At 44.7% G+C, this 14,871-nt stretch overlaps 1 protein-coding gene across 16 annotated transcripts in view; it reads left to right on the forward strand.

Annotated features, from left to right (window-relative positions):
- The window catches only part of Rapgef4 (Rap guanine nucleotide exchange factor 4), a 286,523-nt gene that overhangs the window by 218,764 nt on the left and 52,888 nt on the right, over nucleotides 1-14,871 (forward strand). For all 16 annotated transcript variants that reach the window (XM_006972425.3, XM_006972426.4, XM_076569671.1 and 13 more), the window contains 5 exons: nucleotides 4,030-4,114; nucleotides 4,632-4,692; nucleotides 6,714-6,790; nucleotides 7,129-7,275; nucleotides 9,558-9,673. In XM_006972425.3, coding sequence (XP_006972487.1) covers nucleotides 4,030-4,114; nucleotides 4,632-4,692; nucleotides 6,714-6,790; nucleotides 7,129-7,275; nucleotides 9,558-9,673 — 486 coding nt within the window. The remainder of the gene's footprint in view (nucleotides 1-4,029; nucleotides 4,115-4,631; nucleotides 4,693-6,713; nucleotides 6,791-7,128; nucleotides 7,276-9,557; nucleotides 9,674-14,871) is intronic.

Raw genomic sequence — 14,871 nt, forward strand, 5'->3', positions numbered from 1 at the left:
AGGGCTTGGGGCAGATCAAGGGGAGGACCTCCATCTGACAGCAAGAGTGGAGAGACGGACCTTCCCAAAGGCACTAGATGGCACAGCAGCCCTGAGCTGGTGGCCTTGAGAGCAGCCCCGTACGTTGTTCTTATTCCTATGGCCAACACTGAGGCACACTCAGGCTAGGAGAGGGACTCGCATTTTGATTTGCTTAGCCGGGCACAGATTGACTAGACTGATTTTAGCTCCATCTGGCCTTCTCCCTAGTATTTACCTCAACTGTCAATCCTAATGACATGTTGAGGCCCCAGAGGGACAGGGTCTTGGCTCTGGGCAAATCTCGTCTGAATGTTTTTATCACTTGGTGAATTGTGAAGACTCCTTTTTGAAAAGGTAAGTCTCTTCACGCCCTGCAGTGCTGACTTCTCTTACCTCATTACAGCACCTGCTGTAAACAGGACCAAAGAGCTCCTGGGAGGCTAGGTCTGTGCCAAATGGCAGCGACCTGCCGGGTCATTTCATTGAACACTTCAGACCACAGAGTTTTTTTGGTTGTTGTTGTTGCTGTAATGATTTTCTTTTTTTCCATTCATTTGAAAGCTAGCCTGTGTGTAGACATTGTTCCATTTGGTTTCAAGGGCCCCCACATGTTTCACCACAGTAGCTGGTCAGTCCCTGCAGAAGATGTTATTTCCATGAGTTGGTTGCTAAGATAGATGACCAAGGCCGGAGCAGGCTGCCACATGGGTGTCTGTATTCCAGTGGTACCCCAGAGAGCCTGAAAGAGTAAGATGGATCTTTCTTCTAGGCTTCTTCCCAGCAGGCTGTGCTATTGGAGAAATTATAAAGGCCACTCCATGTAGTTAAAAGGAAGATTTATTTAGTGGGTGACTTACAAATGAAGGAATAGATAGGTTGCGGGGGGGTCTGGGAGTTATCACAGTCCAGTGGTGTTCTCTGGAGCTCTGTTCAGTCAACCTCCACCGTCCAGGGTCCAGGAACAGAGAGAGTGCTTCCCCATCCAGGTCTCGGGTCTCCAGATGTCTCCCTTGGCCCCGCCTCATAGGCGTGACAGTTGCCAGAGTTTCAATGGGGGTTGGAACTTCCAGATCCAAGCTGGAATAGCTACCCACTACATCTCCCCCTTTTTGTCTAACTAAGAAGGTTCTAAACTAGTACAAGACTATATACAAAGGAATGGTTATCAAATATTGTCCAGGAATAATGAGGGATAATGACCTAGATAAGATGGAACTACAACCAATGCAAACAATATCAAGCAAGAAACACATACTAAAATCCAGAGAAGTATAGAGCATAGGTAAATGGCATGTTATAGAGCGTGTTTCAAAGACAGCCTGGATGTCACCATCCTTACCTCTTCCCACACAGGCCCTAAGACTGATTGGAACGGCTCAACACTGGCAGGGTTTGAGTACATTTCCTTGAAGATCTGACAGTTCACCATGTTTGAAATTCTAGATGAAATGTATTTATTTTTACTGTAATGAGATCTATAAATTCTACAGTCAGTACTTAAATCTAAATAATTTAATGTATTAAAATTGAGTAATTTAAATAAATTTTAAAATCGCGAATTTTTAAAAAGACATCTGAATGAAGCAATAAAGATCTCATATTGCCACTATGTAAATATCCCTAAACACCCCCGAGATCTGCTCCCCTAACTCCAATATTGAACCAGTCAGATTTTAGAGCTGACTTGATACTTGTAAATCGCTCCCTTTGAGGTTGTGCCCCCCCACCTGCAGCTCAGCCCCCACTGAGGAGGTGAGGTGGCCCAGTCGCTCCTTTCGCTTTAGACAAGCATCTGGGAGCCACTGTGCTGTATGCAGCCGAAGTCAAGAAGCAGGAACAGCAGGGCTGCTCCTCAAGCTGAAGAGCAGTAATCCTATTATGCCTACCTGGGCTTTCTTTTCCCCCATGGATGCTCTATGGCCGCAGATGCATGGAGGTGACAGGATTGACTTTTAAATCCCCAAGGGTACCCGTTTCAAAATCCCCACATGTAAGTCAAGTGGTAGATTGGGCACTTGCTAAGAGGGCCTGACTCCTTTGGCACCCCTGTGGCCCCAGCTTCTCTTCAGTGTCTTTCGAGGGTCTGCACTCTTTAGGTGACACCACTAAACGCTCGTCCGGTGTGCCATTGTGTCCTTCAGCGGTGATCCTTAGCAGGAAATTAATGTGGTTGGCATCTCCCAAGTCCTGGATTCTGTATTTGTGCAGTCAGGATTAATAAACAGGCCTTCCTTTGGTTCTTTGAAATAAGGACATAGTATTCTTTTGTTCGTGACAAAGCTGTCCTTATGAAGGTCATGTGTAAGTTATGATGTTTTCTTCCCCCAGCTATCTCCAAGGAGGCCCGCCACTCACCTTGTGTGGTAGTGTGTTTGCAAAATTATTTAATGCAGCTGCCTGTTTCGGCATATTTACAACGTGGTTCTGAACACTCCACAACTGACTGAAGTTCCAGATGTCAGTTACTGGATTAAACACCATACTCTAAGTTTGTTTCACTTTGGTTTGAGTTTTGGGTACCCTGTTGCTGGGTTTTGTTTTCCACATACACAAATAACTATGTAAGCACCTCAGCATCCACTGATGCTGCGTGAATCTCGTGTCTCTCTCAAGAAGGAATTATCTCTGGTTTTCCAGTGGGATGTCAAAGGGATGGTGTCTTAGTTACTTTTCTATTGCTGTGATAAAACACCATACCAATACAATTGATAAAAGAAAGAGTTTATCGGGGCCTACGGTTTTAGAGAGACAGATGACATGACCACCATGGTGGGAAGCATGGCTGCAGACAGGCAGGCATGACCCTGGAGCAGTAGCTGAGAACTCACATCTTGAGACAAGTCCACAAAGCAGAGAAAGCTAACTGGGAATGGCATGGGCTTTTAAAACCTCAAACCCACCCCCCACCCCCAGTGACACACCTCTCTCAACAAGACCACACCTCCTAATCCTTCCCAAACAGTTCCACCAGCTGGAGACCAGGCATTCAGATATATGAGCCTGTGGGGGCCGTTCTCATTCAACCCCACAGATGGTGAGTGTCAGTGCACACCATTTCTCTCCTAACTCCCTAGCCTTCTCAGGATTAACAACGCAGCTATAACTTTCAAGAACATGTTAGTCAGACTTCTGTATACTGCAGCGAACAATAAAAACCCCAAATTACTGACTGAGCTTATCTTATCATTAACGTTATTGAATGCCATTAGTGGCTCCAAAGTAATTTTAGACACAAAAGGAATTCATTCAGTCTTCTTATGTTAAAAATGACTCCTCCTTACTCCAGATATTAAAGGTATATTACTAACTTATATAGCACTAAGCATTGGAATTAAAACAAAACAAAACAAAAACAGTAACACAAATCACTAACCTTTTACAGACAGTGGTAGTCCATGGAGCAGAGTTTCAGATATGTGGAAGTACTTCCCTTTCCCTCTCTTAGAAATCCCAGACACCATGGTTTGCTTGTTCTCACCCCATGGACACACCTCCTTAGGGTTGGGTAAAAAATCATTCCATATTTGAGCCTTCTGGGAGCAGCATCACATATAGTCTTAGAACAGTGAGATCAGCAGTGTTACCCTTTTGTTAGGCTAAGATACCACAGCGCAGTTCAGGAATTGTGAATCCATTGTCAAGTTGATCAACCAAGTGCCCCTCGTGTTAAAGAGGCAAGTTTTATCATTACTGACTAAGGATGTACTAAGAGGCAATGTTTTACAATTATCTACAAAGTGCCGGGTGAGTTAATGACCGTGTAGAGGTGCTCTTCCCACTCAGATTGGAAGGGATGGGAGCTTGTGTCCACTCGACTCCTCCCATATCCTTCCCACTAGTGACCACATTCATTGCTAGTCCCTTTAGGGATTATTCTGACACAAGGTCTTCCCTCAGTCAATATCTTTCCATGTAGAATAAACCACTGAACGTGTTACTGACCCCTGGCTCCATTTCCTTATCTGAAGCTTACATAACAACACATTTCATTATTGTCTTTCTTTATAGACCTGGCCAGAGGACTGTGGATGACCTAGAAATTATCTATGATGAACTCCTACATATCAAAGCCTTATCCCATCTTTCTACCACAGTAAGTGTCTCTTATTCAAGCTGTGGTACATGGGCATACATTCAAGCAAACGCTGTCCACACAAAGAAAAATAAACTTTAAAAAAAATCACAGAACAACAACAAAAAGTGGTATCCAAACCTAAGATACGACTCAGCGTGGGCGTTGGTACAAGCCTGAGGACCTGAACTCTATCCCAGTAACCCACGTGGTGGAAGGAGAGAACAAATTCTCATGAGTTGTTCCCTGACCTCCACATGTTCACCATGGCATGCCGTCACTCCACAAAATAAATAAATGTCACCAAGGGGCTGCCTGGTGGGAATGTGCTCTGAGCTTCTCTGTTGTTTTAGTATAGACGTTGAGATCCCAGCAGCAAGTCTAGTGAAAGTAGTTCTGGATGACAGGAATTTGCATAAACAAGGTGAGAGAGACAGCTTTGGGGTGAGCCTGGGGACCACAGCTAACGGGGAACCCACGCAAAACACAAGTCTCTTCTCCTTCCCTCACCTGCCCACGTTCTTTCTTTTCCTTCTAGGTGAAACGGGAGTTAGCGGGTGTTCTCATTTTTGAGTCTCATGCCAAAGGAGGAACTGTGTGTAAGTGAGAACACTAACGAAGCCCTGGGCCTGGCCACACCTTCTGCTGTTCAAGGTCAATGCCATACTCTCCCTGGTGGCCTCAACCTGGAAGGATGTCACCTGACACTTGCGCTTTCCTGGATCTGTGACTGTTTCAGCGTGTGTCGGTTAATCTGAAGTCTGGTGGTTTTCCATCTCCTCATGTTAGCACTTGCCCATCTGAGTCCTGCAGGCTCTCTACCCCACTGGTCCAACATGGTGTCTAAAATGGGTGGGATGAAGTCTTTGCTCTTTTGACAGGGCTTCTCAGGTGACTTGGATTTGGAAGAACTAATTTGGGGCTGGGGGACAGCTCAGTTAGCAGAGCTCTTGCCTAGCATGTGTGAAATAGTCCCTAGGTTTCTATCCCCAGCACTGCATAATCCCAGGGGATGAGGAGATGGAATTGGGAGGGTGGCTCATGCCTGTAATCCCAGCACTTGGGAGATGGAAGTAGCAGGGTTTGAAGTTCAAGGTCATCCCTGGCTGTATAGCAAGTTTGAAGCCAGCCTGGATACTACTTAAGACCCAGTCACAAGTTTAAATTCACTTAAAAAAAAAAAAAAAAAGAGCTAATTTGGCTTATGAAATTTCCTGTTACAGTGAGAGTTAAAAGTTTTGTGTTTCATGTTCTTCTTCACTTTGCACCATGGGCTCCAAGCCCAGGAGGATTTCTTTGCCTCTGATACTGACACAGTATTAATCACATGGTGCATCTCTCTAGAATTCAAACTGTCCTTCTGATCTGTGATCATACCTGGAAGCAAGAAATTCTGATATTAATAGATGCAAGCAGTATTACCAAAGCTGGCATTTCCCACTAGTCATATAAAATTGCTTCAGCAGTTGGGGTTAAGGCCAGGAAATGCCCCCTTGTCTAATCTGTGGCAGAATCAGAAGATGAATCACATGTCAAAGATTCTCAGGGGTTCCAGGCCAAAGAGAAAATGATGGCTAGCTGTACATGGACGCTTCCTAAGCCTGGTGACACACAGAACACTTGGTCAATCGACATCAATTAGACAAACTTCCAGGAAAACGTTGCTCTTTGTTAGCTACGTCACAATAGTTAAAAACAAATGGGAAATATGAATTCCAGAATCCAAATTGTTTGAGTTTTAACAATTGTATCTCAAAATGTCTTATTTTCGGTCATTAGGGCACTCTTTCCAGCCCTGTGTCCTCCTCCAGCAAGAGTCTCGTTTCGCCCTCCTCCAGCAAGAGTCTCGTTTCCTTTGCCTTTTCAGAGGCACCTTCCCGCTTTTTAATTTTTGTCTCTTTAATTCTTTTTCTATTTAACTTATTTTTGCTTGTCTTTTATTTCTTTTCATTCAAACTCACTAGCTGTTTTCACTGTATTATGAAGTATTTAAATGTTTTGGATGAAAAATAGACTACTAAAATATTTTATTTTATTTTTTTAATCAAACACTCCTGTTTCTACTCCAGTTTAAATATTTTCCAAACAATGAAACTGTGCACTCCAGCTGCCTGCCTCATGTCCCTCCCTTCAGCCTGCTCTTCTTCTCTCATCCTCCCAAGGGTGATTCCTACCCTGGATATATTGGTTATCATTCTAACCAATTAACAACACATGCATAGGTATATATTTATCAACGTGCTACAGCACCGATTTACATGTTTGCAAACTTCACGTTACTGGTCAGGCCACTTTTAAAACCCATTTTCTATAGCACAATGCTTTATAAATTGTGGGGAAAACATGCATTCCATCAAGAAATGGATTGCTGGGTAAATTGATATCCAGTGAAAACCTGTCTTTCAGGGCAGAGCAAATAGTACAGTCTCTTGTCCTTTTATGTTCCATAGAAAGACAATAATATTCCACCTGAATTAGTTAGGATTTGTCAGTAATTTTTTTTTTTTAATTTTCTGTATGCCTAATTCTGGGGACTTAGAAGTGATGATTTGATAAGCTGTAATTTGTATTGATGTGCTTCTGTTCCTGTCATAAGTCTCTCTCTGTCTTTTTTGTCTAGTGTTTAACCAGGGGGAAGAAGGTACCTCCTGGTACATTATTCTAAAAGGATCAGTGAATGTAGTCATTTACGGCAAGGTATATATCTATATATATCTTCTTCTTTTTGAAACTTGATTGTACTGCGTTTGCTAGTGTGCCTCGAAGTAGTAACAAATGCTGCTGCAATTTAACTTACCCTGGCATCGTGACCATACGTAGAAAAGACATAATTTCATCTTTGATCATCAATTTTCTCAGTTATTGCGCTCAGTCATTCATTGACTGCATTTACTCTGTGAAAGAAAACTTGAGCCATTTTAATTTAATTAGATAATACTAGATGCAGCCCATTTATATACACAGTGTTTTGGGGAGGCAGGGGAGAGGAAGGAGGGTGTTTGATCCACTTTATCTGAATGTCCTGTTCTCCCCAGGGTGTGGTCTGCACCCTGCATGAGGGAGATGACTTTGGCAAGTTAGCTCTCGTGAATGATGCCCCACGAGCTGCCTCCATTGTTCTTCGAGAAGATAACTGTCACTTCTTAAGAGTCGACAAGGAAGATTTCAACCGGATTTTGAGGGTAAGTTGAGAGAACAAACTTTGGTGGAAGGATATCCTATTTTTCCCCTTCTTGAATAAGAAAGGATTTGGGAGGATTGTTCATCCCACAGGACTGTGGCAAAGAGATGCTTGAACAAAGGGCCTTTGTTGTGAAACAGGCATGTTCCGTGTGCTGGTGTACATTCTGGAGACCAGCTGCAGACACCAAATATTTTGCTGGACCAAATACTTCTGTACATGCCTATAGTGGACCATATGAATGGACAATGATAGCAGTCACCTTAGCAAAATACCAAAGTCTAAGAAGTTTCTTGCTGGTCCCGTGTACATCCTTTTTTGATGCCCTCATCTACCCTGCTGTCCAGCAGAGTGGTGGCTTCCCTCTGCCCTGTGTCTTTTCTATGGTCCACGTTCTGTCTCTTCCCAAGTCTGAACCATTCTCCTACCGTCAGACTCTTGATTTACTGAGTGCTTGTCAATGGAAATCAATGCCTAGTATAGTAATCCAACAAAGTATACTCATTTGCCAGCCAGTGGTGGCGCACACCTTGAACCCCAGCACTCGGGAGGCAGAGGCAGGCGGATCTCTGGGAGTTCGAGGCCAGCCTGGTCTACAGAACAAGTTCCAGGACTGCCAGGGTGACACAGAGAAGCCCTGTCTCGAAAAACAAAACAAACAAACAAGGGCTTTATCTCAAATTGTTTTAAACTAAAGCTGTTGCAGATATTGGCCAACAGGTGAATGATTTGGTTGATAGAGCTGGAGCAGCGGAATTACACCTAGTTGAGTTCTGATGAAGAGCCCCATACAGCTCTCTAAGGTATCTGTAAGAGTGTGGGATGCTAAAAAGAATGGTTCCTGGCCCCAGACAAGCTCCCTCTGTCCCTATCCTTCCACACACCTGAGCCCTCCCTGCTCACGGCACTGGTGACACACTTGGTCACAGAGCAAAGAAAGTTAAAGTTCATACCATTGAGAGGGTTAGAAGTGTGGCTCAGCAGGTAGAGTACCCCCCTAGCAGGTCTGAAGCACTGGGTTCAGTACCCAGTACTGTATGAGCCAGGCATGGTAGTACACAGCTGTCAGCTCAGCCCTTAGAGGTGGAAGCCTGCCTGTAGGATCACAAGGTCAAGGCCAGCCTCAGCTACATAGAGAGTTTGAGGCTGGCCTGGGATATATGAGACCCTGTCAATAATAATAACGATGATAATGAAAAGAGCAATAATAAAATTTATACCACTGAATAATATAGGGGAAGGTATCATAGGAATTTGATTTTTATTGTTATCTAGTCTCATTTAAAATGGAGACAAAATATTAAGAAAAAGTAGTGGAATTTCCAGAGTAGATATTTTAAAGTATATTAAGGTTTAGGTGAACTTGACTCATTCTGAAGCTTACACTCATGGGGTTACATTCCACAAAAAGAAAAAAGAAAAAAATCATTTGAGTCATATTTGGACAGTTTTTACCACTGACGTCATTTATAAAGCCGCTCAGAACAACTGTAGAGGGCTTGGATCCCATTCCGGTTTGGTTTTTAAAGAACTGTTGCATGGGCTTGGGGAGATGACTCAGTCAGGAAAGTGCTTGCCGTGCAGACAGGAGAGCTTGCGGTCAGATCCCCAGAGCTCACCTGAAACGCCAAGCACAGCGGTGTGCCATCCGTCACCCCGTGCTGGGAAGGGGACAGGTGGACCCCTGGGACCCGCTGGCCAGCCAGCCTAGTTGGATCAGAGAGCTCCAGGTTCCGTGAGAGACTCTGTCTCAAAAACGAGGTGGGGCGCGGCTGAGGGGTAGCCCTCTGGCTTCCGCATGCGCACTTGTACAAGTAGAGGGCACACAAAGAAACATGGATGCACATGCATCCCGCATGTGTCAAAATCAAAACAAAACAGTTGTTGAGTTAGACAGAGCTGCCTCTCCTAAGGGTCACAGACAAAGACATCGCGGAAGCTCCATGCTGTTTACCGCATATTCTCGGGAAGGACAAACACCTCTGGTTCATTCTTTGCCTGCCCCATGCCCTCCCCCAGAGAGTCCTCAGAGCACCACCACCACACCAGGCTCCTCCAGAGCTTTTCTCAGACTACGGTAAAAGCAGAATTTTCAATTCATATGCTTCAAACCTCATCTGGTCCTCCCTCTGACCATTCCAGCCCTTGACTTTGAAAATGGCTTAATTTGTAGACGCGACAATTAACATCACAAGCACCAAATGAGTTTCTGAAGTACTGGAAATTTCTGTCATTGTCTGAGTGAACGGCGGCATCTGTATGCGGTATAATTTGTGTTTGCAGGACGTTGAGGCGAATACAGTCAGACTTAAAGAACATGACCAAGATGTCTTGGTGCTGGAGAAGGTCCCAGCGGGGAGCAGAGCTTCCAATCAAGGAAACTCACAGCCTCAACAAAAGTATGTTTGCATCCGACACTGTAATCGCCAGACTATGATTAACCTTTTCACATGGTATCATTTCTACAATAGCATGTTCTCTCTCTCTCTCTCTTTTTTTTTTTTTTTGTGGAAGATGGCAGTGTGCATGACTTTTTTTTCTCTCTATTGACTAATCACACATCTTGTGGCATATAATGTATCCATTTCTGGCACTGCGTTGCGCTTGGTGCTGTGTAGAGTGGTGCCAGAGAGAATATTGTCCTTCTCCGAAGCCCCTCCCTCCACACAGTGCAGCCATAATAGCTTCCAAAAGAAGACCCTGAGTGAACAACGCAAGGACGCGTGCCAGGCAGCTCAGGGCACAGGCCCCAGCGATGAGAAGCTATGGTATTTGAATGTCCTAGGGAGGTTTCTCATACGGCATTTTCACCTTGGTATTAGAGTGACTAAGCAACATGGCCAAAACTCTGATTCTGAATAGAAAGCGTGTGCTACCCCATTGGCTTCCTGGGTACTTATTCTTGCCAGCATTAAGTGGGAACTTCGATTCCCGTTCCTTAGGTTACTTGTTTAACTCATTTAAGTCATTTCCAGGGCAGCTGGGTTCAGTTCTGGCTTTTGCTGTGACTTCCTACCTAAGACTGTTGTGTGAAATGTACCAACATTTGAGTGATGTTGGTACATTTCACGCAACATCTGAAGACATGAGACTTCGAAGCGAGGCTCTAGGAAATCAGGGCTTCTGGATTTTTAAGTGAGGATTAATTTTCAATCTGTGTAAAAGAAAGGCGAATGAGTGTTTGTTTGCTAAAGAAACATCACCAAATAATATGTTGAAGGAGTACTTCCCTTTGTTGCCGAAGCAAGTGGGGTTTCCTTTATCAGAGCGCTCACCCAAACTGATGAGTTCCTATTGTTTCGACTAAAAGCCTATGACTCAGATGTTTTCATCTGGATAAGTCAACACATTTGAGAAGAAGACAGGGAGAAACATATTATTAGATAAGCACAGGATGTTTTGCAAATTTGATCTAATCCTTACAACAACCCCATTTTAAGGGATGGAGGCATTTCAGCTCTCATGGGCAAGTGGTTCACTCAAGGACTCAGAACTCCCATGGGACTCCTTAAAGCAGTGAGTCTCAACCTTCCTAATGCTGTGACCCTTGAATACAGTTCCTCATGTTGTGGCGACCCAACCATAACATTGTTTTCACTGCCACTTTGTAACTGTAATTGTGCTACTGTTGTGAATCATAATGTAAATATCTGGTGTGTCGCATGTCTGATATGTGACCCCCGTGAAAAGGGATCATGACCCACAGGTTAAGATCTGCTCCCTTAAAGGGAAGTTCAACTTGACCAGCTTTCCGCTCCTCTCACTTTCTAGCTTACAGTAGCAAAACAGAGCAGTAGGGCCCCTTTCCGTGGGTCCCAAAATACTCAGAGAGTGGGGGATACATCTGAAGGTGTCCACATGTTTTCCCCTATGGTTATTCCTTATACAATACAGAGTAGCAGCTATTTATATCACATCGACTTTGAGTAAACGTGTGGTACTCTCAGTAACCGAGAGCAAATCAAAGTAAGTGGGTAGATGTATCCTGTGCTGTTTTGTATGAGGCGCTTGAACAGCTGCGTGTTTTGGTATCAATGTGCATGCTGGTACCAAACTCTGCAGATAGGGAGTGATGACGGTAGATAAACCCTGGATCTTCAACACTCCATGGGAAAGGCTGCAAACCAGTTAAAGGGCGTGGCATTACAAAGAATTGTGTAAAAATCTGTTCCTTCACTTACAAAACTCCAAACTTACCTTCCAGATCTCTTTATTATTTATTAATTATCTTTGCTTTTATCTGTTCTTTTTCTACCAGGGATTGAACCCAGGGCCTCAAAAGTGCCAGATTAGTACCCTCCACTGAGCTGTGGCCCCAGCTCTATTATCTCTGCTACTTCCCATTTTTTTGACAGTTTTCTTTGCAGCCTACTGAGGATGACAATAACAATTTGTGTGCGTGTGTGTATGTGAGGGTTTCTGCTACTTCCGAAATTTTTATTTATAACCAGATGATTTTGCAGATGACTGCATTCTTTAATACTGTCTTATGTCTCAGGAAAATTTTTCTATCTGGAAAATTCTCCTTAACTTTGGAACTTTTGGTCAGGAGATGAGACCTGAGACCTCCATTTACCTCTTCTGTACATGAGGGAGAAATCAAAAGCCCCTGTTTATTACAAGTCTTCTATTCAGGGTGCCTTCCAATTTATAAATTCAGTGGAATGAAAAGTTGAACAAAAGGTGATATAGAAAAAGACACCATGTGTCTTACATTTATTTTAGTATCATATCAATTTTCTGTGTCCTGTCATCCAGTCCAAATTTCTTATATAATTCAAAGATAATGCACCCATGCATGTTTGTAGGAAGCTATTTATGAAGTGTAACTCACTGAGTACAAAACAATGCACCACACAGCCAGTTTCCTAAAGAATAGAAAGCTGGTCTCTCAAGGGGTCACATTCCAAGACTGACCAGAGCTAAAAAGACAGTCCCTGTAAGTAAAATTTATGGCTGATGTTCTCATCAACTTTGAGAACACGCCAACAACTGCGTCTGCAGATAGATATATGATCGAGGGTATCTGTCTGCAGAAATTGTTCCTTTTGAACTCAGAGAACATCGTCAGGTTGGTGGCCACAATGCTATTTTTCTGATTTACTTTTTCCCCGTGAGAAATCCAGCTTAGTTGATGTATACACAGTAAGCTTTCAAAACTGCCTAACTCGGCCCAAGCCACTGAACACCAGGTGTGGCACCAATGCTAATATCAAGCTGGTAGCTGTGAGGACGGGTTCACTGTGACCTCCCCTGTGGAGATGTCTTGGGCACTGGGTTGTGAGACTTTAGTAAGACAGGAACTCGAAAACGACATTCCTGTTCCGGGAGAGGCCCTGCCTTTTCCCCTAGACTGGTTGCCCACTGCAAGACTCCCAACTTGGTCACAGGAAGATCGGCTTTTCCCTTCCTCCTCCCCTGGTCCTTGCTTTGGTTGTTCTAAATGCAGACTTGGTGTTAGGAAAAGATTTTTCTCTCACAAGTTTAGGACAACCCGCTGGCTGATACATGGTAGCCAACCGGGGTGTGCTTTAACTAGAACAGGGGTAGCTTTTCCTTGCCGGAAACTGACGAGTGTGGCGCCATGTGGTGGTCTCAAGCACTAATGACCGCACGTGATGAGGACTCAAGCACTAGGCACCTGCCTATTTCTGGTGTGAAGGAACGCCAGAACCTGATGTTTTAGGCAAAACTGGGGCCATCTAGAAGTTTCCATGCCCTCTTTTTTTCTTCAGTCTCCTGCCCAAACTCCTGGGTTCTGTGGAGCCAGAGGCTAGGTAAGGAATCCACAAAGCTATTACCACTAGAGGGAGTCAGGTACCAAAGAAAGATCCTGAGGGGTGTGACTGGCCAGGCAGGCAGAGCCTAAAGAAGACACTTGCTCTCTATTGAGGTGACAGCCTGTGTGGCTTGCTAGCGGGTCATTAGTCTATGTGAGCAGGCAGAACACTCTGCCTAAGGGAAGTCCAAACAAGGAAAACCGTAATGTAAACACAAGCCGCTTCGGAATTGAAGTTCGGACAAAGGGCCACATTGTCTGGGATCTCGCTCCCTAGACACTCACTGCTCAGTTAAAGATTGCGTTGATACTCTTGTTTAAATACAAATTGCTTTCCAAACAGAACAGAAAAGCCCCCTTCAAGAGGAAGATTCTTGATGACATGGAGAATTTCCTGCTCAGAATGAGCTCCTGGCAGCCGGGCCTGGCCTCTCTCTACCCCGAGCATCTTTCTGTATAGGCAAACAAAACAAACAAACAAACAAACAAACAGGCACGCACAATCGCATTCTCTGAGGCTTACCAAACAGTTTCCCTACCTGCAGAGGCAGAGGCAGTGTTAACTAACAGGAGTCAACTAGGTTACCTATTTCAGCCCCCACCTAGTTGTTGGGACCTAGTGAACTCCAGGCAGGTGTAGAAAGCTCCCACCACCACCACCACCACCACCACCACCACCACCACCACCACCACCACCACCCCGGCCCATTTCCTGGCTAATGTGGCCACATGCTCCTCCTCTGGGAGCTCATCCAGTGAATCAGATATTCATATACTCCAGCTCAGTAGCAAAGCGCTCGCCTGGCGCCCACAAGGCCCCGAGTTCGGTTTCCAGGGCTGTTTCCCTCTCTCTGTTTACGTCTGCACGCGGTCCTATGCTGCTGCCTCTCTTCCGTCCCTCAGGCGGGTGGTCAGACCCTCCTCATGTTGCAGATGCTCTTGCCATCTCTCACACCTCCTCCACAGTCTCAGGCAAGAAAAGCACACTGGTGAGGAGGTGACGGAAGCTGGGCGCCCTCTGAGCTCCATTCTGTCGCTGCTTTCCGAACACGAGAGAATGTTCTTGGCATTGTTGGCTTCCTTTCCTGTCATTTTGCCAAGCAGGAAGGCCGGGTCTGAGTTCTGGCTGAGGGGCAGCCACATCATCTTCATGCACTCTGCCCACCTACAGCTCTCATTGGCTGTTCGCCACTGCCTTGACTCTAACTTTAACTAACATTGAATTGCAAAAGTGTACCTTCTCTTGTGGGTTGGAGAGCACCCTGAATCCCTGGAAGTAATGATTAATGCAGCCCCCTAAAATAATTCAAATTTGGCATTGCATAAGTTACCTATAGTTTTCTATTTCTGATTTACTTCCCATTCATGATGCTCTCAGGGTTTGTTTGCTGGCTGGCACTTAGGGGTTTTGTTTTATTTTATTTTAATTAGCTGATTTCCAAAGCACATAGCAGCGTGCAGTTGGAAAAGACAGAACATTCCAGAAATCGGCAAGGATAGTGTGTGATAGTGACATTTCCTATGAGTGACCCAGGTCTGGATAACCCAGTCCACCATCCTTTTGCTCAGCAGCTCCCCCCTGTCCTGCCCTGTCCTGCCCTGTCCTGTCCTGCCCTACCCCAGGGATTATATATGACTTTCATTCTCCCTTGGAATAAGGCCTGCGTTCCTCAGCTTCAGTTGTGGGAGTTGTTCCCTAGACACTCCTTTAGTTCCACGTAGCGGGGGAAAGAACATTTTCAGTAACTGCTTCTATTGACTGTTTTTCTAGTGCCTTCTTGTGTGCTTGGGCAGCGTGCATGGTCTCCCCCACCACAG

The sequence above is a fragment of the Peromyscus maniculatus genome, chromosome 4, assembly GCF_049852395.1.
Source record: "Peromyscus maniculatus bairdii isolate BWxNUB_F1_BW_parent chromosome 4, HU_Pman_BW_mat_3.1, whole genome shotgun sequence".
In the NCBI taxonomy this organism is placed as follows: domain Eukaryota; kingdom Metazoa; phylum Chordata; class Mammalia; order Rodentia; family Cricetidae; genus Peromyscus; species Peromyscus maniculatus.